Below are 27,791 nucleotides of genomic sequence, written 5' to 3' on the forward strand. Positions count from 1 at the left end.
CTGTCTGCCCAAGCCACAAACTCTCAGGCAGCACCTGTACTGGCAAAATGGCAAATTTTGCCTAACTCATGACTAATTTGTTATTTTGTATTCTTGTCGCATGGCCAACTTGTTCTTCCATTGTTTGATATTCGTTTCACACCATCAGTAGACGTCGAAAATGTCGTCGATACAGCCAGAAATCGTTGTTGGAATTGATTTTGGAATGACTTTCACAGGTTGCCACCCCCATTTTACTGTAGTACGATCATTTCTAATCGGTAGTCTTCGCAGGCGTTGCATATTCCAATAGGAATATGCCGCAGCCAAAGGTCATTCAGACATGGCCGGGGAAAAAACACGAAACTTCACGCAAAGTACCTTCAATTATCAATTATCTGCCATTAAGAGACGATCCCGAATGGGGGTTTCCCTGTCAATATAGTGAGGGCAAGAAGGAGTGGTTCAAGCGGTGGCTAGAACCAGAATTTCTAGATCCGCTTCGCGCTGCTGAACCTGATTCAGATCTTCCCTCCACCGCAGAGGTTAGAAAATGGTACAAAGACTACATGCGATGCCTGTACCTCTACATAAAGGACGTACTTCAGCCCCAAATGGGCGGCTGGGAGTCCAAGCGTGTTGAGTTTCTATTCAGCCTTCCCACTACGTTCGGATCACAAGCAATCAGCACAAGCCTCCGAGAATTGCTTGTTGAAGCTGGATTCAGCCAAGGCCGCCATACAATTGAATTTGGCCTTACTGAGCCCCAAGCATCAGCCGTTGATGCAGCAAAAGACAGTTTACAGACTTTCGAGAACGGAGACGTCTTGCTTGTGTGTGACGCTGGAGGAGCTACAACTGATTTTGCGCTCCTCGAACAGATTTCTTCCGAAAATGAGAGACCATGGCTTCAAGAACTAGCAAAGATCCCAGGTGTTGACGTCGGAAGTACGAATATCGACTTGGCATTTGAGCTTTTAGTCGACGAGCGGCTTCGAGTAGGCAGGGTGGACCTTGCTGAGAACACTGCGTGGACCATGATGCACAGTGCCGAATTTCAAGAGTGGAAATGTAGTTTTGGGGACCGCTCAAACGAAGATGTTCTGAAATTCCTCGTTCCTGTTCCATATCTCCTCGAGTCCGTGTCGAACAGCCAAGCTGGTATTGAAAGGGGCAAAATGGCTTTCTCACAGTAAGTTAACAAACAAGCGTCCGGTTATCGGACCAGATAAATACTCATTTTTCTGGCCAGCGACGACTTCAGGTCTCTTTTCGACCCTCAGGTGAATCGAATAATAGCTCTCGTTAGGAAGCACTTAAACAATATAGCGCAAGATAAATATGTGGTAAGTCCAGTTCACCTCTTTTCCAGTGGTGCTAGCTAAAAATCCACGATAGAACTATATGATTCTCTCTGGTGGTCTTGGGAGTTCGCCATACCTTCTCTCTAGACTTCAAGATGAATTCGTAAAGATCACGCATCGCGCTGCACCCTCTCTTAGGATCCTTGTTTCTGCTGAGCCGTACGTATAGACAACCCGTGGTCAGTTCGGGAATTAACGTTAAAGCCACACAGTCAATTAGCTGTCTGCAGAGGCCTCGTCATTGATCGAATGCAAAAGATCGTGACTAGGAAGAATGTCCTGGTAGGACGGATATGCCCAGCGTCATACGGCGTGCTGTGTGACCTGCCATATGATAAGAAAAACAAGCAACATGTCGGTCAGGAAACGTATAGATATCCAATTGATGGATTAATATATGTCAAGGATCAAGTCGATTGGATGATCAAAAAGGTTGGTAAAGTATCATTTCTCTGAATCTTGCTGATCTATCAACAGGGCGAAATGATGTACGTCGATGATGATATTACGCACGATTTTGTACGGATCATATGCCGCTTGAATGACAAAGATGCAGCAAGAAAAAATCATATGATATGGAAGGACAAGATAGTCATATCTCATCAAGAAGCAGACCGTTTACCAGGCAATATTGCACATGGTGAGTTTCAAGTTGATTTCCTCGGAAAGGGGCCTTCAAAACATACTGACTCGTCAAAAGCCGATTGCCACGTTCTTTGCAACATAACCTCAAACCTGTCCAGCCTTACACTGAACGACTTCGATCTTGTAAAGGAACATAAATCTTGGTTCAAGAGAATCACTCCCAGGGACAAGTACAGAACTGCGGAACATCAAATCAAGGTTGTCATCGGACCGGCAGATATTCAGTTTGAGCTGTGGTACGATGGTTCGCAATACAACAAACCTAACAGCATTCGAGTGGACTGGGAAGATGGAGCAACAGTTTCTGCGCCAAATTTGGATAGAGAACCCGCTTCGAGCGTTTTATTGGGCATCAGGCAAAGAAAACCAATGAAGTCGCAGAGGGATAAAGGGAAAACGGCACATGCTTTACGAAAAGGGTTACGGAGCCCATGTGTCCGGAGGAGAGATAATCAGTAACCAAGGGGAGAATAAGCAAGATACCCACTGTGGCGTTCCGGCGTTGCTCACAGACATCCCCTTCTGCTAGAGGTTCTCGTTGTAATCGGCGCACTTTAGAATATCACGGCGATAGCAAATTTTATTTTATTTTGAACAGCTGTGCAGTTGAACCTGGATCTAGCATGCTTCTATTTCCAGCTCTGTCCATGTTTCTTTCCTATCCAATTATGGGACACGATCCAATGAGACCCTAGCTCGAGCGTAGTGTTTGCTATTTTCATGTCCGCATGAAACTTCGTGCTGTCACATGCCACGCTTCGCCCAACCGTATTCTCCGTTAGGATGCGGTAGAACGTAGCGTTAAAAGGATATCAATCCCCAATGCCTCATACAGGTGGATGCACGCGCGCGTTTCTAGAGTTGTACGTGTATGTTTTGAGGCATTCTTCGACCTTGGCTGAAGTCCACGGAGTCTCTTTCAAAAAACCATCCCCGTGTATTGCGATACATTCTTAACTAAGAGTTGTCGCTACTTAGATATCCTCGTTGGCTCGAATTCCACCAAACATGCCATTTCCAGGGCGGTATCCGAACCCAAGTCCGTCCACGAGCCGGTGATTTCCAAGGTGGAAACTCCGCCTGGGCAGGGTCAAAACCAAGGACTGAGAGTACCAAGTGCTGGAAATGCACATGAGGCTATATATCCCGTCCCTGGCAAAGTTTCCTCTCATGGCCATTGAGGTAGGGAGGTCTCGCTAATTTGATAGGTTGGAAAATACCATTAAAAATTCTTCGCCAACCAAATGATAAGTCTTGATGAAGTGTCAGAGAACGAGAGAAAGTGCAGCATAGAACTAAGGGCTTGATAGCAGACACTGGAAACGATCCGGAGCAACAACCTCCCGCTAACGGAACCGCAACCACCATTCAACATGTACATCTCGAGTAGGGATGGATTTTTTTTTACATAATTATATTATGTATAATGGGCTTGCCACTATTATATTGCATAATTTTATGCGCAGGGAGGAGAGGAGGAAGAAAGGAGACGACCACTTGTCGCAAGGCTCTGATGCTGGAACTTCAGGCCAGCGAATCCAGGGCCTGACTTCAAGTCACAGCAAACAAGATTAAACCAGAATAGAATGGAAAGTAGATACAGAATCATCCATTGATTAAGGCGCTCCCAAATTTCTCTCACGATAAAGTCCGAATCTAATGTATACAGCTCTCCCTCCCTCATCTCTCGCCGATAAACTTTTCACTCTCGCACTCCAACTCCTCATCAGCAGTCCCTGAATCCTAACATCACAAGCTCACACTACAACCCATCCCCCATCCCATCTCCTTCCTCCTCCACACCGTGCTGATGCTGCTCAACCCCATGAAACGCATCCCCAAACGCACTATCATCCATCTCACCTCCAATATCCATGCCCATCTCGCCCAGATCTCCCAGATCGCCCATCTCCCCATCACCAAGGCCCTCATAGCTAGCCAGCGCGTCACCTGCTGTATCCAGGTCCCCGAGATCCGCGAAATCGTTCGGCGAGGTATGGAAGTCCGGGAGCCCGGGGGTGTTGGCTGCTGAGGTGCCGGCTGTGATGGGGAAGGGAGAGGGGTTGGAAATGGGTGCTGAGGTGGTAGGTGCTGGTTGATTGATTTGAGCTTGGTTTGGCGAAGTGGTAGGAGGGTGGGGTTGTGTGGAAGCGGTGGGTGAGATGCCACTAGGAGGGACGACGACCCAGTCGTCGCCTGGTTGGTCGTTAGACGGCGCTTGATCATTGGAGGGTCCATCGGACATGTTGACGTCGCCTTGAGATGGCTGTTGGGTATTTGGCGGGGCCACAGGTTGTGGAGATGGGATATTCAAGTTTGGTGTGTTGACAGATGATTGCTGGAGGTGGGGCTGAGGTGTAGGGAAACTGCTTCCTGGAGTGGCATTTGAAGAAAGACCAGTGTGATATTGATCGAGCATACCAGCTGCCGAGTTGCTCATATCCATATCTGCATCGCTAACCAGGACCCCACTGTGCGTAGATCCATTATGTGAACCAGGAGGCGTGATCTGAGGAGTTGGCTCCGCGGGAGCAGGTTGAGGAGATGGGATAGCTTGGGCTTCTTCGTAACCACCATCTTGAATGCGGATAAGTTCCTTGACTGCTGCCGCGTGACGACCCACAGATGCTTCGACTTGAGCGACAATGTCATCAACCTTTGGCAGAACTCGACTAACGACTTTGCCGTCTTCATTTTCCTCTTCGTCAACTCTGCCTTCGAGGCGCCAATATTCTGGCCCAGTATCAGTAGGATCATCGACTGCCGTGCGCAATTGCTTCTCAGAAAGGGTGGTGAGCGAGCCCTTTTGAAATTTCGCCAATCTTCTCGCATGCTTTGCCTTTAGCTTTTCGATCTCCCTGTTGGTCTGCGCAATGCGATCGTGAGCTCTCTTCCGGAACTCCTCTGCCTTATCAGAATCTAAGCGACCAACATAGGCATATTTTGCGACATCTTTCTCGGGATCGAAAGGGGCATCGAAGATTCCGGCCGTGAGACTTGCAAGTTCACCACGCACACCAAGGCCGAGATCTGCAGGAATGATTTGATTGATAGAGTATGGCGAAGATAAGATCTCTTCCATCCATTCGTGATTCTGCTTGTACCTGCTCATGCTGATTTCGCGAGGCGTTGTGTGGTCGAAGAGATCTCCACGGGAAGTATCTTCTTCATCATCAATGTCGAGAACAGCAACAGCGCCGCCAGCAGCTGCTGGATTCACATTTGCAGAAGTTCGGGCTCGCTTCGCAGGAGGACCAGCTGCTGCATGCTGGGTCGGGTAGGCCATGGCTTGGGGAACTCGTGCTTGTGGAACGTTTGCGCCGTACATAGGAGGCCCTCGAGGAGGACCTTTGGGGAAGGAGATTTGAGGCCAATTGGCACGATCGTGAAGCATAAAGTCTTTCTGGACGATTTGGCCTTGTGAGTGTAGGTATTGTCGCGTATTCATTGTATGCTGGATGCGCATGTCGATGGGTATGACGCTGGAAGGAACTCGTTCATGGGGTTCGGATTGTGTATAGTGCACGATCCAAAGAGCTGGATCAGGTGCAGGTTGGGCATTTGGGAACTTGGAAGGGAGAAGACGATATCGACGACGGGCATGAGATGCGAATTGTTCTCCGGGAGCATAGCCGGTCTTGTGTTGGTACATCTCGAGGGTCTACGAACAGTCAGCAACGGCCTCGAGAGCATCGCGAGAAGGGTGGAAACTTACATAGCCGCCAGAGACCTCTACCTGGAACGCTGTCTCCTGGGGAGGCCAAACATATCCATCGCTGGGGAAGTCAGAGCCTAGTGAGAGAGATTGCCAAACGAGCAGGATTGAATTGTCAACGGGGCGGTCGAGATATGTCCAGAAGAAAGGATTTTGATCGCGAGTAATTTTGGGAGCGCTGAGTAGCCATTCTGCTACCTTGTCTGGATGAAGTTGCTGAAGTGTAGGAAATCTGTACGTTGAAAGTAAATGCACATGAGGTTGCTGTTGATTCGAGGTCAGCGGGTCAGTTTGTCAGGGGAAGATTGTCGCGGACTCACCAGCTCGCGCTGGATTCCTTGGCTGGGATCCTGCATTGTACCGAGTGAAGCTGAATGTCGAGAAATTGAAGAGCGCGAAGGGGATCTGGTCGAAGAGACAGTTGACAAGTGTTGAAAACGCGAGGCCAGAATCGCGACAATCGCTAGCGCGAAGCTAGCAGGTCACGTGGCTGGCCGGCTTCATCTCAGCTATCGCTAAAGTCCGGTCAGCAAAGAACATCTCTCAAACCCAGAATCTCAACTCACACTCCGTAATCATGGCCATCCACTAACTCCGACGTCGCTTTTATCAATGTACAATTTCAAGCCTATTTAAGAAACTTACCTCGTATTTTCACCCCCTTCTTGTCCAGGAGGTCATCGCCCCACTCGCATTCCCAGTCGAGTAACCAACACATATCACCATGACCCCGCCTTGCTTGCTCGTCCTCCCACCGGAGCATTCCCTTGTTGTGTTGGAGAGCCTCCTTTATGGAGGGGGAATGAGAGCTCGGCGAGGCCATAGGGAAGGAACCCGCAAGCAACGTCGGTGGAAAACCAACGCCGGCCGCGACGAAAGTCGACAGCTACAACTTTGGCATCTCCCAGAAGAAAGGCATGGTGGTACAAGACTCCGTATCTATTTGAAATCGTTTTTGGAGGAGAGACGAGAAGAGCGTTGGTATGTATGGTACAGAACAATCGACGAAGAAGAAAGAAAGAAAGAGGAATTGCTTCTTCGAGGTGGAAGCCATCTCTTCCATCTCATGACAATACAGTACTCTTCTCTATTCCCTATTCTCTATTCCCTATTCACGCTTTCCTCTTCCTGTCGTAGCAATTGCTGGTGTTGTCGACAATAGCTACAATCAAGATTCACTTGGCTATTGTCTGTACTATTGTCCTTTCTCTCATGCGGTACAAATTCACTCGTCGAGGTCTAGTCGATCATTTCTCGCACCTCAAAATGCAAGGTATCTCCGAACCTTCTCATTGCACGATTCAGTGAACATACTTCTCTCCACTAAACAACCTCGACTCCATTTGATCTTGACCGAAAATGTATATAGGTACCAGCCACCCATGGATATTAATATCACACTTCACAGGGTTCCAATCGAGTATCAGCAAAGATTTTTCATTGTGATCAGTCTAAATACATTCCTATTCAACTTCCCCACGTATGATTGCTCATCATCCATTTTCCCCACCAGACGCCATTTATGCCTGGTATGTTGACGCACTCACGTTACCACCACGTCCGGTCCAGTTAACATGAATATTCTCGCCTTCCTTGTACTTTGCGTTCGCGAACTCAGGCTTGATCTTGAAGGTATGCGCACCAAAGTAATCACGCTGCGCCTGGAGCAAGTTGGCGGGCAAGTCCTTGGTACGGTATCCATCGAACCAGGACAGAGCGGTGGAGAATGCCGGGGTCGGTATGCCGAGAAGAGCAGCCTTGGCGACGACGTCGCGCCAGCCGGGTTGCGCCTTGTGGATCGCCTTGTTGAAAAAGTCGTTGAAGAGGAGGTTCTCGAGATCGGTGTTGGCACGGTACGCGGCAGTGATGTCCTTGAGGAAGACGGAGCGGATGATGCAGCCACCACGCCACATGAGGGCGATAGAGGGCTTGTTGAGCTTCCAGCCGTATTCCTTGGCAGCCTGCAGCTTGTTAGTCATCTATGTTTTATTGGGGGCGGAGATAAGTACTTCTTGCATGAGCATGAATCCTTGGGCGTACGAGATGATCTTGGAAGCGTACAAAGCTTGCTCGAGATCCTCCAGGAATTGCTCCTTGTTGCCCTCGAACTTGTTGCTTCGGCCGACGAATGAAAGGACCTTGGAGGCGCGGGTACGCTCGCCCTTGATGGAGGAGAGACAACGGGAGAGCACGGCTTCGGCGATCAGAGTAACGGGCATGCCAAGATCGAGGGCGTTAATAGCAGTCCACTTTCCGGTTCCCTTTTGGCCTGCGGAATCCATGATTTTCTCGAGGAGTGGGGTTCCGTCATCGTCGTTGAAGTACATGATGTCTTTGGTGATATCGATCAAGAAGGAGTCGAGGACACCCTTGTTCCAGGTTGTGAAAACATCGCCAATCTCCTTGTCCGGCATTCCAAGACCGCGCTTCATGATATCATAGGCCTGGAGGTGTCAGCTAAGTCAATTGAGCTTGTAGATAGAGCACATACTTCGCAAATCAGTTGCATGTCACCGTATTCGATACCGTTGTGCACCATCTTGACGTAGTGACCAGCACCCTCATCACCGACCCATTCGCAGCAAGGCTCGCCGTCGCTCTTGGCAGCAATGTCTTGGAAGACATCTTTGATGTATGGCCAGGCCTCCTCGTTTCCACCGGGCATCAAAGAAGGTCCATATCTGGCACCTTCCTCACCCCCGGAAACGCCGGTGCCGACGAATCGGATGCCCTTGCCTGACAAGTACTTTGTTCGGCGTGTGGTATCGGGGAAATGTGAGTTACCGCCATCAATGATAATGTCGCCTTTCTCGACGTGGGGCAGCAGAGTCTCGATGAAGTCGTCGACTGGCTTACCAGCCATGACGAGCATCATAATACGGCGGGGCTTCTTGAGCTTGGAGACGAATTCTCCGATGGAGTGGGCACCCTCAATTGACTTTCCTGTCGTTGTATCCGGATCAATACAAAAGAGCTTTCCTCAGAGAATTTTGTGGCTTACCCTTGGCCTCATTGGCAAGGAAGTGGTCCACCTTGGAGACAGTTCGGTTGAAAGCAATGACTTTGTACCCGTGGTCAGCGGCGTTGAGAATCAAGTTCTGGCCCATCACGGCCAAGCCGATCAGACCGAAATCTCCTCTGGGTTCATTGTCAGTTGAATGTACTTGATACGCGGGAGCGTTGCCGCCCAGGTTGATGCGATCAAGGCGTGCGCTGAGGATTAAGAGATTGGTCAGAGGGATTTAGATTTGAAGCTGACGATACTCCATCGATTCTCCCTCTGCTGCTTGTACGCTACCGCCGCACGCAGCAGCGTTGTTCCACAGCCAGCGGGACAGTGACGATAGCGATGGTGGGGTAATGTTGACAGCACGGAAAAGCAAAACTTACGTGGCGCCTGACATGGTGGTCAAGTTCAATGGGTGTGAAGGAAGAGAATGCGCGCGAAGCTATTCAGAAGATTGTTCCGTGGTGGATTGGAACAATGGGATTGCGATTCAGTAGAGCGAAGGTGTTGCAGGAGAAAAGAATTCGGAATGACGAAGAAGTCGTTGGGCGGATTTGACGGATGGAGGGGTTGGCTCGGGGAAGCTAGGCCCGCTTAAGCTGTTTTGCTTAGTAGGCAAAACGCCGGTTCAACGCACTTCCAGCGACTCCTGACGAGCAGAGTATCACCGTGGGAACGCACAGAGTGGCTGTGGCCGGCATCTGAGCGGGATGCCGCTGGGAGGCGGGAGGCGGGAGGCGGGAGATGGGAGATGCTGCGTGTTTTGCTTTGGAGGAGGAAACTCCTGACTGCGTCGGGAGACTCTTCCAGAATGCTGATGCTGAATTCCCGATGATGTCGAGTTCACGATGTTTGTCCAAAACACCCTCTGGATCCATGCCCGCTGATTATTCAGACAAGGTAGGCTCCAGTGGGGTTTCATGCAACGAAGGCCCAAGATCATGAACGGGGGAGGATGGTCCAATGACCACGAAGTCCGGAGAACGTACAGGATCTGAGTCATGAAAGCTGGATATTAGACGTAATTACCCACGGCTTGGAAACAGGAAATTGCGAGCAGAACCCTCGATATTCCGAACTCAGCCTTGGGTGTTCCGTTCGGAGAAGCTGGAAGTTGAGCCGTGGAATTGAGGTCCAGTCAACAGCCTCATCTCTCTGCAAAGACTCTGCTCTCTGGCTTCACGGCTAGTCTGGGTCGTAGTGCCAGCTCACGGAAACAGCTGTTCGGAAACATTGAAGGCTCGGCGTCGCTCGAGGCTGCGCAGATTCGATTCGATTCGGTGAAAAGAAAAATGTCGGCTTGACTGACCGAAGATCCCCCCACGAGCCTCCCACGAGCCCCCCACTCTTAGAAACTCGGGCTATCCAAGTCACCTGACCCAGCCTCATTTGCCGGGCGGAGCGGGGCAGAGCGGAAGCTAGCCCCAAGCCTTCTCAAATCTTCAGCCACACCAAGTCAAAATAAACTGCTGAGCCTCGACCGCGACTCATCTCCAACCTCGAACAGCGAACCTCGCATCGCATCGCAACTCGAGCATCTGCCCGACGTCGCAGCTGCGCCCTGCAACCAAGGCACCCAGACGCACCACATCTACTCCACTTCAGGTCGAGGAAGCCATCTGCGTCAAGACGCAAGAGGTACGTGACTTCTATCAAGAGATCCACGCACAGCAATTCATCATGTCCTATCCCCCACCTCCAGGTCTCCCTTCGAAATCCACACCCGCACCACATCCATCTCTACCCGCCAGACCGCCGCCCTCAACCTCAACTTTCAAGCCCTCTTACAATGCAGGCCATGGTGCGCCCTCCGCCTCGTTCGGCGCCTTCGCCGGCTTCGCGCCCAGACAAGTAGCAGCTCCTCAACCACCAGCCTTTAACAACTACCCACAATCTTCATACACGCAAGCGCAACAACCATACAATGCCTACGCCCAACCACAAGAAGAGCCTGCCTATGGTGCTGCGCCACAAATCCGAAACCCCTTCGCGCCACCGAGTGCTACAGGAGCAGGCAGAGGCTATGAGGAGGACCCAGAGATGGCTGCCCAGATCGCACAATGGCAATCTGCATACGTTGGTAAAGAGGGACAAAGCTCGTCAGGCTACACCGGTGCAGTTCGACGGTATCCAAACACAGGCGAGGGCGCTGGAGCTGCGACCTCCGCGAATGCCGCCCCTCTGGGAGGAAGAGTTGATGGACCGAGCATGAGTTCGGCTGCCATGACCAGCGCAGCTCACAACGATACCGGTGTTGCTACAGTGGTCAGCGATGCAAAGACAAACACGAAAACTGTCGTTCGCTCCGGCGGAGGAACAACATGGACTGATTCCTCTCTTCTCGAATGGGACCCGGCACATTTCCGACTCTTCGTAGGAAACCTAGCGGGTGAAGTCACAGACGATACACTCCACAAGGCATTCTCTCGGTGGCCATCAGTACAGAAAGCGCGAGTCATTCGCGACAAGCGCACAACGAAAAGTAAGGGCTATGGATTTGTTAGTTTCAGTGATGGAGACGAGTTCTTCCAGGCCGCAAGGGATATGCAGGGAAAGTATATTGGCAGTCATCCGGTCTTGTTGAGACGAAGCACCACGGAGATCAAGGCTGTCAATCCGAAGGATATGAGAAATAATAAGAACAAGCACAAAGGGAAGGGCAAAGACAACAAGGATAAGACTGGTGCGGGCGTTCAGAAAGCCGGGGCGAAGACAAAGGGTGGGTTGAAGATTCTGGGTTAGAGAGCATGATGGCGTTACGGGTACAGAGGGTATTTATTGTTGGAGTTCTGTGAAAAAAGGTCAGCAGCGTTGACTCGACATAATCCAAAGCGGGCACCAGAAGAAGCTACGAGCAGAGCATAGAACATAAATAAAACAAACCAACATTGCAAACTCGGGCTGGAGTACCCCTTACTACAATTCAACCCCTTCCACCAATTTCAGCTGAAGCCAGCCATCATTCTTCCAAATTTCCAAAGACTTGCATTATTTTTATCTCAATCTTATTTCCATTATGGTCCTTTTACTTTCATTTCTCGGCCTCACGGTCTGTCAATTACGCTTTTGCTTTTTCTCTGGTTCGCCTCGAGTGTTCTCATCCGCAAAGCAATGGAGAGTCTCGGCTTCTCAGCTGAGGATCTTGTGCTACTGCCAGATATCAACTATTCGACTCCGTACCTCAGTACCGTCGGCTCCAAAATATATCTCTCCTTCTTCCTCGCATCGTAACACATTTTGAACCTGCCATTTATAGGACTTCCGCCGCCGTGGTGCGTTGTGTGACTGCATGCACTCCAGCCCTGCCTGCCCTACACGACAGTGTCTCCATAATGTCCCCCAGAAATTTAGACTAGCCACGTTGTTGTGTGACGTCGACCATAGATCAGAAGTGTTGGAGTGAGCCAAACTTCAGTGTTAGGTTTAAGAGCCAGTATATTTTTCAGTCGCTTCGTGTGTACTGCTGAGATATTTGAAGCCAGATATCTTGGCACGGTCTCCCCGAATGCCTAGAATAACTGGCCACCACAACTGATGTATGGCACAGTGATACTCGGTGTTGTTCACACAGCAATACTAGCTCTTTCTGTCTTGTTGATCCTTTGGGAACAGGTTTCACACCGAGATAAGAGTGAGCGAAGGAGGGTGTGTAAGGGAGCAACCGCATCTGAGGAATATAAATTGAGTTAGAGCTAATTCCCTAAGACTCAGGTTTGATTTTATTCTTTCGCTGGTTCCGTTTTAGTCTCCGGACGTGAGCAGCTGCCGCTTTTACCTGAGCCGAGGATGGGTATGCGGAGCAGAACCTGAGCCACCGTGAGCCATGGCCTAAGCATCCTGGGCATGCCCTGAGTCAACCTGCACATCATTGTGGAGCCCATTTTAGCACTCCATGTGCGCCGGCTACAGTTTCCTTGCCGAGTTTTGCCCGGGAATCCGTTCCTGCCCCTTTACAGGGTCCCTGCCATGCCGGGAGCCGATATTGGACTCCTCTGTCAAAGAGCAGGTGTCTAACAATTCAGATGATGCCAAAGAAACCTCGGAGAACTGAAAAGACAAGTTAAACGAGAAGTAGTCGGCTAACCAGCATCAACCTCACTGTTGGAAATGACACAGAACAGGTTTACTAATAGACCTGTCGCTTAGACTACTCAGGCTGTCAAGTCAAGCTTAGGGCTGTTAAGGCTTGGCGCGAAACTGCACTGCCAATCAACGCACCAAAAGGTGCAACACATCTCAGGCCTGGCTCCTTGCGCAGCCAATTGTAAGATACATTAAGTCGCCATTGCATGAACTGTACTGCAGCTGCAGGCAGAGCGATGTTTGTAAGCATACCACTCCCAATGCATGCGGGTGAGATAAGACCCCGCATGAGAATGAAGGGACTTAGCTAAAGTCTAAGATAATCGTGTTGCAAGGCCCTTTTTCTTCCCCCTCTCTTGTTTCTTCCAACTCAACACTCTGCTGTTGTAGAACGAAACGTCGAAAATGAAGCAGTCGTTTCTCGTGTCCTGTCTTCTTGTTTCCGTCACAGCGCTACCATCCGCTAGACCCAAACATGGCGGCGAACCTAGCAGTACTGACTTTCCTCTTTGGACGGGAGGTCCGTCTAGCACTCTCAGACGTAGTGAGTGGTACTACTATGTCGACTTCGAAATTGGCTATCCTCTACAATCTGTGAGCCTGTTGCTAGATACAGGAAGCTCGGATATTTGGATCAGCGGACCCGAAGTCTGTCACAATTGTACTTTCAAAACATGTGAATACCTATCCAATTGCGCATTCTTATTCCCAACTAACGGCCAGCAGACAACGTTTCTGCCTCAGAATCAAGTGTACTGATCGACAAGGATATACTGTTCTGGGAAAATTATGGGCCCACAGTCACAGGCTTTTATGTATCGGACGAATTCAACATAGCTGATACTACTGTTCTCAACGTTAGCTTCGGCGTTGTGAATTGCACTGACAAAAATTCCTGGAACCCTGGAGGCATTCTAGGGATTGGCTTGATCGGTTTTCAGACTATTGCCGCGCAAACTGGACAACCAATTCCGGGCCTTCTAGACCAAATGAAAGCCGAGCAAGTCATTACCGCTTCTACTTATGGGATATATCTAGGCGGCCAATGTGAGCTAATACTGGTGGGTGTCTCGGGTACAGTGGCTGATATGTGCCAACAGCTTACTGGGATGAAGCCCCAGGCGAGATCACATTCGGAGGCTATAACCCTTCAAGGTTTTCTGGAACCTTAGTTCCTCTACCGTTAGCCCCCTCACCCGACCAATTCCCAAGGCTCCAGATTTGGCTGTCTTCAGTGAGCGTGACGACGAATGGAAAGACAGAACTTCTGCGACCAGAGACACCAAATGCTTTGGGCACTTCTATTCTTCTTGACACAGGAAGTCCGGGATCAGCAATACCTAGCTCTATGTATTACCAGCTTACGGAAGTGCTCGAAGTCAATCCGGTTACTAATCAGGTAGATTGTGAGTACTTGAATTCCGATGGAGGGTTGACATACACCTTTTATGGGTTTGACGGAAAGTACGCGGACATCTGGGTTCCATTTAAACAAGTTATCCGACCATTCGTGTCTGACGTGTGTTACTTTACTATTACGCCGGAGTACGATTGTTCCAGGGGAGCCACTCATTTTAGCTGCACAACTCTGGGTGAAGACTTCCTTCGAGCTGCATACATCTATGTCAACTATGACAATTCAACGATAAGCATAGCTCAGGCAGCTTACGAGATTCCGAATTTGTACCCTGATGGGATCGAACAGGTTGGCAGCAGAAGTCAAGCGCCTTTGATAGTTCAGCAGTTGGTCTGAGAGCTCGCCTGTTGCTAGTCTGCGCTCTGCCCTTGAACTTCTCTTGTACTTGGGAAATACATAAAAGGATATTGGTGAAAGGTGGTTAGATATAAAATATAACGTTAGCTTGAGTAAATTTGGTGGCCGCGGCGGTACGCGAGGCTACCCTTCAATTGAGGTGTCCCCCCCCCCCCCCCCCCCTAGATTTTCACGCTATATTACTTCTGATGCTTGGGACGTGATAGGAGTAAACTGAGGTTTGATGATATCGCCAAGCAGGACATGATCAAGTTTGCCAATAGTTTCTGTCTTTCGACTAAGATATTTGTGGTTCTAGTATTAGGCTATAGCGGGGATACACAGGACACCGAATAAGACCTGCCTTATAATGACTCGGGGCGTGCTCAGGATACTTCTGGCTCTGCTCAAGTTTTGCTCGGGTTTGTTCACCCTTAGCTCAGGTAAAGGCAGCCGCTGCTCACATCTAGATACTAAAATGGGACCAGCGAAAGCGAGATCAGAGCCTATCTTTGGTGGTAGTCAGTGTTCGGCATTAGGTTGAGTTTCATAGGTCCAACCTAGGTAACCTACCGTAGGTTACCTACTTAAAGGATTTATTTAGGTTTAGGTTTGGTATAGATTATAGGTTGAACCTATTCAGCCTATCAAAATTTGTATATAGGTTAACCTACCTACAGCTCTCAAATTAGGTTAGGTTACCTACCTATAAGGGGTGCAGGCCGGGCAGGTTCAACCTAATGCCGAACACTGGTGGTAGTCAGGTTGAATCAAGAAGTATCTTCTGGCCCATGGCCTTCTTTCTAAAGGCCGATGATTGCATATAGCTTGTCCTGACCATTCGTGGCTTTGAATGTCGAGAGACGATTTAGATTTTGGGGACAAGGAGGAGAAGGATTTGCTAACCCTTTTTTGATTCCAATAGTACTATATAATTCTATATAGTATATCTAAAAAAATTAAAGCTAATTAATTATAATTAACTATAGTTAATTATATTTGATTATGATTTAATTCAGTAAATTTTAACTTGATTTAATTTAGTGAATTTTAACTTGATTTAATTTAATTATAATTAACTATAATTATTATATAATATTAAAAAAACTTGAATTTCTTAAATAGCTTAAAAAATTATTAAATAACTAATGACTATATTAATAAGATATAAATAAAACTTATAGAATATATATAAGAATATAAAGCTAGTCTAAATTAGATATAAAAAACTAGATATTTTTCTTAAAAACCTCTTTTTTATCTTTTTATTCTTTTTTATTCTTTTTTATTCTTTTTTATTTCTCCTTATTTTAAGAAATATTAAGGTTAATTAAAAGTTATTAAGATATTTTCGAATATATTAAATAAAAATAAGTAAGTTTATAATTAAAAGCTTCTTAATTAGAGCTATAATTATTGAGATATTTATATATAAAATAAGAGAAAAAGAAAATAACCCGAGAAAAATTATTTATTTATATATAAATTTTTTAGAATTTAGAAAATTATTTAATAAATATCTAATTAGATATAATTTTCTAATTTTAAAGTATTTATTTATAGTAATAAGATTTATAAAATAGTAAAGAATTATTAGAAAATTAAAGAGGTTTTAATATTTTTAGTTTATATTACTTTATTTATTAAATAATATAATACCCGATTTAGTAAAAAGTACTTTAAATAATATAAAATATAAACTAGTTTAAGCTTTATTTTAGTTTTATTTCGCTTTTAAATCTTTAAATATATAACTAAATAAATAATTATAATTAATTATAATTTAATTCAAAAGCTATAATTAAATTAAACTAAATTATTTAATATATTAATACTATATTTATTACTAGCTATAAAGTCTTTTTATTTTAAATTACTTTATAATATTTTCTAATATTAAATAGTATAATTGTAATATTTAAAAAATAGTAATTAATAAAATAATCTTTAATTATTATAATAGCTTTTAAATTTTAAAGAATTTCCTAAATAATTCAAATTTATAAAGATTATTCGATTTTCTAATTTATATAACCTTAAATTTACTATTATTAACTAAAAAGCTAATAGTAAAAAAAGACTAGTTTTATATATATAATAAAATCTGTTTTTAATTCAAATAAATATATATTTAAAAAAAATTTAGTTTAAAGAAATATATAAATTATTATATAGCTTATAATTATTAGAATTCGGGATTTAAGGCCTTTAATAAATTTAATAAATTCTAAAATAAAGCCTTAAAAACTATATATTAATAGAATTTAAATATTTTATATAATATTATTATATAATTAGATTACTAGTTAAAAAACGAATTATATAAAGAATATTAAAACTTGAATTTAAATTCTTATATATTATTTATTCAAGAAATACTAAAGCTCTTTATATATTTCTATATATATTCTTATATACATTTTTATTTATATATTTTCTATTTATATGTTTTTTATTTATATATTTCTTATTTATATATTTCTTATATATATATTCTTTATTTATATATTTTATTCGATTTTATAATTAATATTATAAATAAAAAAATAATTAATTAAATATATAAGAATAATAAATATAAAAGAAATTTATAAAAAACTAGAATATAATATAAAAATAAATTAAAAGTATTAGTATAGCTATTTCTTTAGGAGTCATATATATAGTTACGAGATACGAGATACGGGATATAGGTAATAGGATATGGGTAATAGGATATGGGTAATAGGATATGGGTAATAGGATATGAGTAATAGGATATGAAATACGAGATATAGTTATATAACCTCGTATTTCATTAGTAATTCGACTAGTAAACTAGACCCCTTTAGGCTTAGCAAATTTAGGAATCATATATTAATATTATAATATTATAATTCCTACTTTAGAAAAATAACTTTACTAACCTTATATAAATAGTACTTCTATACTTATATAATAGTACTATATATTACTAGTAAACTAATACTAATTAGTTTATATTCAGATTAGAATAAGATCTATTTATATATATAAATCAGGAAGAATTAAGCTATACTTACCTAAAATTCAGTTATTTAGGGATAAAGCCATTATTCTAGTTAAAAAAGAAATAACTATTAATCCTATTATTTATAATTTGGTTATATAGGCAGGAAAAATACTTAATCTTACTAAAGTCCAATTATATTATATTAAAGAAAGAAATATCTATTAGTCCTATTATTTATAATTCGGTTATATAAGTAGGAAAAATACTTAATCTTACTAAGGTCCAATTATATTATATTAAAGAAAGAAATATCTATTAGTTCTATTATTTATAATTCGGTTATATAGGTAGGAAAAATACTTAATCTTACTAAGTACTAAAATAATTAGCTATTTTAGCTATCCTACTTTATTCCTATTTAATTCCTATAAAATCCTTTTAAAAACTATCTTTTTTTAAATTCCTGGGGCTCTTAAGCTTTAGAATTATTAAGTTCTTCCGGAATCTTAATATTTCATTTCTTAAATTTCATTCCCTAAATTTCTTATTATAAACGAAATTTTTACTTTAAATATAATACCTTCTATAAATTACTTACTTTATAAACTATCTTCCTTTTTATAAATTTACTTTTCTTATAAACTACTATACCTCAAACTAGATACAAGCCTATAAAACATATAATAACGAAATATATTATAGTAAATAATTCCTTTATTAGATCTATCTAATCTAATTACTTTATATATAATAATAATTATAAGAAATTAATAAGAAAATAAAGATATGAAATTAATCTAAATTTTATTAAAGTAAATAAAATAACTAAGTTCTTAAATACTAAGCTATTTTAATATATTCTCTATAAAATAATTAATTATAATCTTTAGAAGCTATTTAGATATAATTTTAAGGATTTTACTTATTAAGAGAACTTTAATAAATTTGAACTCCCGGAAATATTATATTTATATAAGATCTTTTAGTATAATAACATATTTATATAATAGAATAGTACTATTAATACTATTATAAATACCCTATATACTATTATAAAGGAGAATATATAGTATATATAATTAAATAAGGATATATTAGTAGCTAGACTAGATCTTATTAAGGAACTAAACCTATTAGACTTTATTATTCTTATAAAAAATAAGTATTTAGAACCTATTATCTTTAATATTCCTATATTATTACCTTCTTTATTATTTTCTTTACTATTATATCCTATATCTTTACTAGATTTATATACTAGTATAAAAGCTCTAGAAATAAATAATATTCTCTTACTAATTCTATTACTACTACTATAATTATATTCGAATAATCCTTAATTTCCTTTAATTATAAAACTTATTAGGGAAATCGCTAAGATCTATATTAAAAAGTAAAAGTATAATAGATTTAATAGTAATTTTAATTATAAACTTACTATTTTCCTTAATATTTACTAATATATAAAGCTTTTATAAAAGATACTAATGCGAGCTTTTCTTACTATACTAAAAAAACTAGCTTAAAACTACTTCTATAATAACTAGCTTTCTTAATACATATATAAAGAGGCTTATATTAATATTTATAGCTTCTTTAAAAGCCCTGGATTCAAATATTAAAATTTAGATAAATAGAATATTACTATATTAGCTTCTATAATAGCTAAATTTCCGGAAAAGACAATATTTGAGACTATTTAATTACTAATTAATAAACTATATTAACTATAATATAGTCTTATACCTAATTTGCGAAATACTAAATTCTTTTATAATAAAATTATTATCTCTTATTAAGGCTTTCGAATATATAAATATATAATCTCAGACTTTTTTATAAATCTCGACTAGCTTATTAATAAGCTCTAGTTATTTATTACTATATATAAGAGTAAATAATAAGCTAATCCCGAAATCTTCTTTACTAATTAATAATATTACTCTTAAAACTCTTTAAGCTATTATTTCTCCGGAAATTATTAATATAAATCTAGCCATAATTTCGGAACCCGAAATAACTATTTCAAGCCCTATAATTATAATAATTATACCCTAAAGTCGTGTTTTATATATAAGAAACCCGAATACTACTTATAGAAATATATATTAGAGAAATAAGAAACTAAGAAAGCTTAATTTAGGAATAGAAATATCTATTAGTTTAGATCCCGAAATACTTGCAATTTTAATAAATGCTTTAGTAATACTTATATATAATATATTACTAAAGCTAAAAATAAAGAAAATAATAAAAATAATAAGAATAAACTAGTAAATAATGCTTTTAAGGCCTTATTAGTAGAAATAAATAAAGAAAAGAAATATTACCCAGATTTTTACTTTACTTTAGTTAAGAGCTTTTTAGCTACTCTTGCCGCTCTTACTTTACTAATAATTATAGCTAATATCTTTATAAATAACCTTATTTCTCTTTTTCTTATATATTAGATAACAGGCAAAAACTATATCTTAGAGCCTATTAAACTCTTAATAAAAAATACCTAGACTTTTATAATTAATAGTATATTAAGATATAATACTTATTACTTTTATAAAGTTATAATTAATACTAGAGCCTCTAGATACTTAATTACTAGTTCTAACTAATTTCAAGCTCTTTAGTAAACTAATAATAGTATTAAACTTAATAAAATTACTAAAAATTAAGTTAATATCTAGTTTAATATTAGATCTATATTTTTTATTAAATCTATAATAGTAAGTATACTAATTAGGCAAGTATAATTCTATATTATATTTTTATAAACTTTATTTTTATTTAGCTTAGCTAATATAAATAAACTAGGAATTTACTTTAATAATTTTATTAATTATCTTATTACTTTTACTAGAAAATATATACCTATAATATAATATTTCAGATACTTTTTCTTGCTTTAGAATATTATATTATAAGGCTTTATTTCCGAATTCTTTACTTATAACTCTTGCTTTCTTATAAAATTTAAATTATAATATCTATATTATTATTTTAGTTATTTATTTATTAGTAAGCTCCGAAATATACTAGAATAAGCAGGCTATAATATTAATATAGAAGCCCTTAAGTATCTTATAAAGTATTATAAGTAATACTAGAAATATAGCTAATTACCCGAATAATTTAAGTTTAATCTAAAAAATAATATTAGCTTTAATTACTTTATTATTATTAATATTTTCTATATTTCCGGTAAGCCTATACTTTATATTATTAATAAAGGCACTTAATATTAAGCTAGCTAATAGCTCTAGAATATTAGTATAATATATACCTGAAATATATTCAAGTAATACTAGATTAATAACTATTTAGGCCCTCCTAATTAGATTATAGTAAATGCCAGAAAGTAGTTTATTAGTAAGAAGTTCGCTTAGCTTGCAAATATTATAGGAACTAAAGTCAAGATTATTCTTATAAAAGCTTATAACTCCGTCGGAATTATAGAATACTATTATAGCCTAATTTAATATATTTATCTTATTATTATAGCTAAAGTTAACGGAATTAATAAGAATATTATACTTTAAATAGCTTTTAAGGCTATTAATAATTTTATAAAACCTAATAGTATTATCCTAATTCTTTTAGTTTATAGTGCTTTACCCTAAATAACTAAATATAATACCCTATTACTTACTATATTATAGTAATTAATAGTACTTAAGAAAGTAATAGTAGAAATTTAGAAACTTCGAGCTAGATATTAAATTATAAATACTTTAAATATCCGAAATAGTTCTAGTATTACTAATATTACTTTCTGTTTAACCTCTATAAAGCCCTTTTATATAAGGAATATTAAGGTTATTACTAATAGTTCTAAACTTAAACTTATTCCCGAACCTAATAATAAGGCCAAAAGTAATACGGGTATAATTTCTCTTACTATTCCTGCTATTTCACTAAAGTATAATAAAGAATACTCTTATAAGACCCCGGATATTATAGTATTTGTTACGAGCACAAGATCTAGGGCCTGGAAGGCGTGGTTAGACTGTCTCTATTTCGACGATTCAAAGCTAAAGAGAGAAGAGGATCCCGAAGGGGCCTCGGATCTAAATAATCGCGAGCTACGCACGGGCCCACGTGCTAGCTTAAGCTCGGGGTCACGTGCAACGATCAGGTGACTACAGATGCCTCGCTCAGATGCCAGATGCCTCTCTAGCTCTAGTCTAACCCCTACTAGTACCGTATATCGTAACAACCGTAACAGTATTCCTATAGGATAATAAACTATATAAGAATTCCCGTTAAGTTAAAGTTACTAGCCTCCTAAAAAAGAATATATTTGAGGTTATTTCTAGATCTCAGGTACTAAAGGAAATATATATCTTTAATTTCCGGTTTATTAATAAGATTAAGAATAAGAATATAGAGAAAAAGCTTAAGAAGTTAAGACTAGTTATTTAAGCTTATAATAATAGTAAGAAATATATAATATTAATATAATTACCTATTATCTAATATATTAGCCAGAGAATTATCCTTAGTATTACTATTATAATAATAAATACTATGAATTTATATTTATATAATATCTTATAAGCTTATATCTAATTAATAATCTTATTTAATTATAATTTCTATATTAACTTATCTTATAAGCTTACTAGAAAGCTAAATCTAAAGAATAATTCTATTCTAAAGATTATAAAACCACTATATAGTATATTAGAAACTAGGAATTACTAGTTTAAGACTTATTATTCCTATTATATTAATAAGCTTTCTATAAAATAATCGACTTATAATTCTTGCCTCTTCTATAGTAAGTAATTCTTCGGAATTATTAGCCTTTAAACTAATAATACCTTATTTATTAGAACTAATAATTTTATAAAGGCAAAGTAACTAAAGCTTTATAAGGCTAAGTTCTTGGCTAAAAAGTATAAATTCCTTACTTTTAACTATAATCTCAAGTTTAATAGAGGTATTATTTATACGGATATTACTAGAATTATTCTTATATAAAAATACTAATATAAAAACCTTCGAACTATTTCTATAAAGAATATTACTACTATAAGTAATAAGAATACTATTTATTAAAACCTTTCTATTAAGAACTAATATATTACCTAATATACTAAAGAAGTATATATTATATTAGTCTATTAACTAGAAGCTTTATATAACCTATTAATTACTACTTAAGTTATTAAACTCTCGGGAACTAATATAAAAGTACTTAATAAGTATATTTAATAGCAAATTAAGAATACTACTAGAGAACTAAGATTTATAAAGCTAGTAAAGGAGTTCTTATATTTAATTGTTTTTATAAATACTTTATTTATAAATAATAAAAATCTTTTTTCCTAAATCGGATATATTCTAGTTCTAGTAAATAGGACTAGATATACTAATATTATTTACTAGTTCTTTACTAAATATAAGAAAGTTACTAGAAGCATTCTAGCTTTAGAACTCTATAGTATAGCTCACGGTTTTAATATGGGTATTTTAGTTAAATCTATAATTAATAAAATACTAGAAATAGAACTATTACTAGTTATTTATACGGATTTAAAGTCATTATATGAATGCCTTATTAAATTGGGTACTACTCGAGAGAAATGTCTAATAATTAATATAATATATCTCTACCAGGTATACGAATAATAAAAGATTACGGAAGTTAAGTAAATTAAGGGAGAATTAAATCCTACTAACTCTATAACAAAATTAAAGCTATTAAACGCCCTCAAGTGCCTTATTAATACGAATACTATATAATTAGATATAGAGAAATGGGTTAAATACAAATAGAATAGGAAATAAATATATGAATAAGAGGATATATATAGAGATTCCCTTAGTATCTAGTATCTGGGCATCTGATATCTAGGTATCTGGCATCTGGGCATCTGGTATCTGAGTATCTGGTACTAGGCCGGATTAGGGAATATAGACATATGAGAGGAGAGGTTATATATAAAAGGCCGCGGCTTTTAGTATATAACTAAAACCTCAAAAGCAATATAGATATATAGAGCATTTGGGGAATCTGGTACTAGGCCGGATTAGGGAATTTGTATGCAATTAGAGGGAAGTACTATTTTCTGTTTTTCGCGTTTTCTAGAAAGTTTCTAGTATTAGTATAGCTATTCTTTTGGGAGTTATATACGTAGTTACGGGACACGGGATACGGGACATAAGTAATAGGATATAGGCAATGAGATATGGGATACGGGATATAGTTATGTGACCTTGTATCCTATTAGTAACTCAACTAGTAGACTAGACCTCTTTAGGCTTAGTAGATTTAGGGATTACATATTAATACCACAATACTATAATCCCTATTTCAGAAGAATAACTTTACTAACCTTATATAAATAGTACTTTTATACCTATATAATAGTACTATATATTACTAGTAAACCGACAAAAAGCTTTTAAAAGAGAAAAAGTATTATAAGGGCTTATATTAGTAATAAATTAGCTATATAAACTTATAAAAGAATTTAGAAAACTTTATAAATAAAGAATAGTCTAATAAAGAATTTATAAATAGAAAAAAAAGAAATATAAATTAGAAAAAGTATTATATTCTATTATTTTACTAATAAATTTAGTATTATATAATTATAATAATATATATAACTAGCTAGTATTTAGAATACTAAAGCTCTTATATTTATAAGCTTTTTTCCTTAAATTAGAATTCTTGAATTAAGAACTATTCTATTTATTTTCTAAATTCAGAAACTTTATTTTATAATAAAAAGAATTAGAAAGACTTAATAAATAAATAAAAGAGCTTTATAGGCTTAGAAAATAATTAGAAAAGTTTTCTAAATAAGAATAAGACTTAAAAAAAAAGACTTATAAATAAGAATATAAATAAAAGTAAATTTTAAAAAAGGCTTATAAAAATAAATAAAATTTAGAAGAATTTATAAATAGAAAAAAAATCTTTATAAATAAGAATAAGATTTAAAAAAGCCTATAAAAAAACCAGAAAATTCGAGAGAACTTTATAGCTTTAATAAATGGCCTATAAAAGTAATATTATTTCTTTTATAATTATTATAAATTCAGGTTTCTAGATTTAGAAAATAAAATAAAATAGTTTTATTTCGAGAATTCTAAACTAAAAAAAGAAACTTATAAATATAGAAGCTTAATATTTTAAATATTATTATTATTATATAATATTAAATTTATTAATAAAGTAATAAAATATAATAATAATTAAAAAAAAGTCTTTTATAAACTTTAGTTAGTTTTTTATTTATAATATATACCGGAAATAAAATAAATAAACTAAGTTTAATATATAAGACAAAAAGCTAAATATTTAAATAAAAGCTTTTAAAAAAACTAATTTCTTATATATTTATATATTATATTAATATAAACTTATAAATATAATATAGCTATAATTAAAAAAAATTAAAAATTAAAAATAAAAGAAAAAGTTTAATAAATAAAAGTAAAGCTTAAAATAGTTTATTAAAAAAAAAGCTTTATAAATATAATTATAAAATATAATAATTTATAAAAAAAGAGAAAGCTTTATATAAAACTAAAATTATATAACTTTTTAATTTTAAATTAAAATTAGAATAAAATTAAAAACTAGTTTTAAAGCTTATATAAAACTATTAGATTTAAATTTTAATAAAATAGTTCTAATTTTATAGCCTTATTACTATTATAATTCCTAGATGTCCGGTATTTAAGATATCTCGCTAGATATTAAATGCCTCCTAAATATATATAATACGGCCGCTTTATTATAGAAGTATATTTGGAATATACTAGAGATATTTAGAAAGCTAAGCCCCTTTAGAACTAATATACTATAAGATATATATACTTTTTCGTAGTCTCCTATATTCTAGTTTTCTTTTCCTTAGCTTTAAATTATTTTTATAAGAAATCTTTTATCTTGCTTTCCAAGCCCTAAATGTTATATTTATAATAGTATTTAAAGCTTACTTCTTTTAATTCTATAAAGAATTTTAAATAAACTAATTTAGAACTATTAATAATATAGGTATTACTAAAATAATAGAATCTCAGAAATACAAATAATAAATTCTAGAATAATAAAAGCAAAAAGCTTTAGAACTCTTAGAGGAATTAGGTATTTATATCTTTATAAATATATATTAATAATATATTAGAAATTCTCTCGAAAACCCGAAAATTAAAAAACCTTAAATAAAGACTACTTTTTAATTAAGTCCTAAAGTAATAGATACCTATAGGCTAGTAACCTAACTACTACCCTTAAGCCCTATCCTATAACCTTATAGGCTCTATATATATACTAGTAATGAGATTATTAGGGAAAATATAATAGAGAAAAAATATAATAAGTTATTTTCCTAGAATATTATATAACCAGGAACTATATTAATTTCTATTAAGGCTTCTAGTAAAGCTCTTACTAATTCAGGTTATCCCGTTAGTAGCCCTTCCTAAACCAAGTATTTTATTAGTATTCCTAGAGAATTTATAAATAAGTCTATAGAAATAGAACTCTTTACTTTTATTATAAAGCTTCTAGAAACTAAAGACTATATTATTACTAGAGAGTTATATAAATAGGCTAAGGAACCTAATACCTTACTCTTAGATATTAATATTATTATAAAAAGCTACTAGAAGAATATCTAAAGAGCTATTTTATATAAGAATACCTATAGCTATAATAAAGCTATTCTCGAGAATACTAAGTTCTATAATACTAAACTCGAGAATAATATTAAGTACTATATAGCTATAGTAAATTAGCTTATAATAGCTCTAACTACTTCTATTTTGCCTGCTCCGGCTATTTTAAACCCCTCTTAAAAGAATTCTAAACTATTTTCTGCTTATTTCTATTTAGAATTCCTTATATCTTATATTTCCTTTAGAAATACTAGAATTACTAAGCTCTTAGATCTAACTCTCTTTACTAAAGATTATACTATCTTTAATAACTAGCTAGTTCAGGTTAAGAATAAGTTATAAGGAAATACTAATTTATATTTCTTAAAGAATCTCAAGATTATTTATATTTCTAGTAAACTTACTAGTAATATTCTTATCCTAACTAACTCTTATATAAACAAAAATAGTCCGAATTAATACTATTAGTTTTTAGAGCTTTATTTTTATCTAAAGAAGCTATACTCTAACCCTAATAAGATATAGAATACTTGCCATAACTTTAGTAAGTTTTAAATATATTTTAGTTAAGTATTTTAAGAGTTCTATATTTTCTTCTTATAACTATTTATAAAAGGTAATATTAGTCTTTAAGATATTAAATATAAACTAAATAAGAAGCTTTTATTAAAGCTCCAGAAATTAATATATATATATTATAATAATTCTTCTATTAATACTATTTGCTTTATTTAGTACTATATTATTAATAATTAGTAAATTAAGGCTATATATAAAAAGACTAAGAAATATAAAAAAATAAAAGCTATTTTAGCCAAGTTTATTTCTAATATTATATTCTTATATATTTCTAATATTATATCCTTATATATTTCTAATATTATATTCTTATATATTTCTAAGAAATATATTCCTAAAAAGGAGCCTAAGGAGCCTATATTAATTACTTTTATTAAGTATATATTTCCTTATAAATATAAGTAATATTCTATAAAAACCGAGGATCTCTTAACTATTAAATACTATAACTATAACGAGTTTGGCTATTATATTAGATACTATCCGGTTCTATATAATAAGGAAACCAAAGTAGCTCTTTCTAGAATTAAGCCGGGCTTAGTTCCTATTCTACCGGAATATATTATTCTAATAAAATATTTAGAGAATTTAAGCTCTAATTCTAGTATAAAACCGGGAAATAAGTATTCCTAAAAAAAGTCTTTATTTTAGGGACTTATAATATAGATTTAGTAAAGATTAACTTGACTTATTTAATAGAAAGAAATACTCTTATAATATCCTATACTATTAATATAAATAAATTAGGGATTAAGTTTTTTTCCCTTATTAATACTAGAGCTAATAGTTATACTTTTATTAATATAAAGCTTATTTAGCTTATAGAATAATTCTTAGAAATAGAATTATAACCTCTTTTCTTATCTTATATTATATATAGTTTTAATAGAAAGCTAGCTAAATTTACTAAGAAATATATAAAAGTCTTATTTCTAATTAATAGATAAAGTATTAATATATTTATAATTATCTTAAATCTTAGAGATTATAATATTATCCTTAATAGGAAATAGGTAATATATATTAATATTCTAGTTAATTATAAAAGATATAGACTTATA

At 36.7% G+C, this 27,791-nt stretch overlaps 6 protein-coding genes across 6 annotated transcripts; 3 read left to right on the top strand and 3 right to left on the bottom strand.

The window, feature by feature from the left end:
* Window positions 1-160: 160 nt before the first annotated feature.
* K444DRAFT_528105 (uncharacterized protein) lies at window positions 161-1,364 on the top strand (the record flags this gene model as incomplete). Its single annotated transcript, XM_024874689.1, has 3 exons — window positions 161-218; window positions 274-1,171; window positions 1,232-1,364. 3 exons carry the CDS (start codon window positions 161-163, stop codon window positions 1,362-1,364), a joined length of 1,089 nt encoding a protein of 362 aa, XP_024737644.1.
* Window positions 1,365-3,384: 2,020 nt separating this feature from the next.
* Window positions 3,385-6,122, bottom strand: K444DRAFT_560735 (DUF1750-domain-containing protein). The gene is made up of 3 exons (XM_024876910.1): window positions 6,024-6,122; window positions 5,704-5,967; window positions 3,385-5,649 (listed from the first exon to the last, which is right to left on the bottom strand). The coding sequence occupies exons 1-3, from the start codon at window positions 6,057-6,059 to the stop codon at window positions 3,751-3,753; spliced, it is 2,199 nt and encodes a 732-aa protein (XP_024737645.1). The 5' UTR covers window positions 6,060-6,122; the 3' UTR covers window positions 3,385-3,750.
* A 1,101-nt stretch (window positions 6,123-7,223) lies between these two features.
* On the bottom strand, window positions 7,224-9,107 carry K444DRAFT_642933 (putative 6-phosphogluconate dehydrogenase, decarboxylating 2; the record flags this gene model as incomplete). Its single annotated transcript, XM_024884796.1, has 5 exons — window positions 7,224-7,664; window positions 7,713-8,147; window positions 8,195-8,646; window positions 8,705-8,841; window positions 9,094-9,107. The coding sequence occupies 5 exons, from the start codon at window positions 9,105-9,107 to the stop codon at window positions 7,224-7,226; spliced, it is 1,479 nt and encodes a 492-aa protein (XP_024737646.1).
* K444DRAFT_388300 (uncharacterized protein) lies at window positions 8,695-9,741 on the bottom strand. The gene is made up of 3 exons (XM_024872414.1): window positions 9,348-9,741; window positions 9,094-9,294; window positions 8,695-8,841 (listed from the first exon to the last, which is right to left on the bottom strand). The coding sequence occupies exons 1-2, from the start codon at window positions 9,586-9,588 to the stop codon at window positions 9,119-9,121; spliced, it is 417 nt and encodes a 138-aa protein (XP_024737647.1). The 5' UTR covers window positions 9,589-9,741; the 3' UTR covers window positions 8,695-8,841; window positions 9,094-9,118.
* Window positions 9,742-10,390: 649 nt separating this feature from the next.
* On the top strand, window positions 10,391-11,452 carry K444DRAFT_527992 (RNA-binding domain-containing protein; the record flags this gene model as incomplete). Its single annotated transcript, XM_024874677.1, has 1 exon — window positions 10,391-11,452. One exon carries the CDS (start codon window positions 10,391-10,393, stop codon window positions 11,450-11,452), a length of 1,062 nt encoding a protein of 353 aa, XP_024737648.1.
* A 1,746-nt stretch (window positions 11,453-13,198) lies between these two features.
* On the top strand, window positions 13,199-14,646 carry K444DRAFT_663100 (acid protease; the record flags this gene model as incomplete). Its single annotated transcript, XM_024886786.1, has 3 exons — window positions 13,199-13,337; window positions 13,520-13,840; window positions 13,894-14,646. 3 exons carry the CDS (start codon window positions 13,199-13,201, stop codon window positions 14,544-14,546), a joined length of 1,113 nt encoding a protein of 370 aa, XP_024737649.1. The 3' UTR covers window positions 14,547-14,646.
* Window positions 14,647-27,791: the final 13,145 nt, after the last annotated feature.

This window comes from Hyaloscypha bicolor, assembly GCF_002865645.1.
Source record: "Hyaloscypha bicolor E unplaced genomic scaffold K444scaffold_58, whole genome shotgun sequence".
NCBI lineage: Eukaryota > Fungi > Ascomycota > Leotiomycetes > Helotiales > Hyaloscyphaceae > Hyaloscypha > Hyaloscypha bicolor.

Bases quoted from the DNA above. Each gene is read 5' to 3' on its own strand.
- K444DRAFT_560735 (XM_024876910.1), bottom strand. From the start codon at position 6,059: ATGCAGGATCCCAGCCAAGGAATCCAGCGCGAGCTG. The intron at 5,968-6,023 runs GTGAGTCCGCGA...TCGAATCAACAG, and splicing joins AAGGAATCCAGCGCGAGCTG to CAACCTCATGTGCATTTACT. The intron at 5,650-5,703 runs GTAAGTTTCCAC...GACTGTTCGTAG, and splicing joins TAGAGGTCTCTGGCGGCTAT to ACCCTCGAGATGTACCAACA.
- K444DRAFT_388300 (XM_024872414.1), bottom strand. From the start codon at position 9,588: ATGGATCCAGAGGGTGTTTTGGACAAACATCGTGAACTCGACATCATC. The intron at 9,295-9,347 runs GTGCGTTGAACC...AAGCGGGCCTAG, and splicing joins CTCGTCAGGAGTCGCTGGAA to CTTCCCCGAGCCAACCCCTC.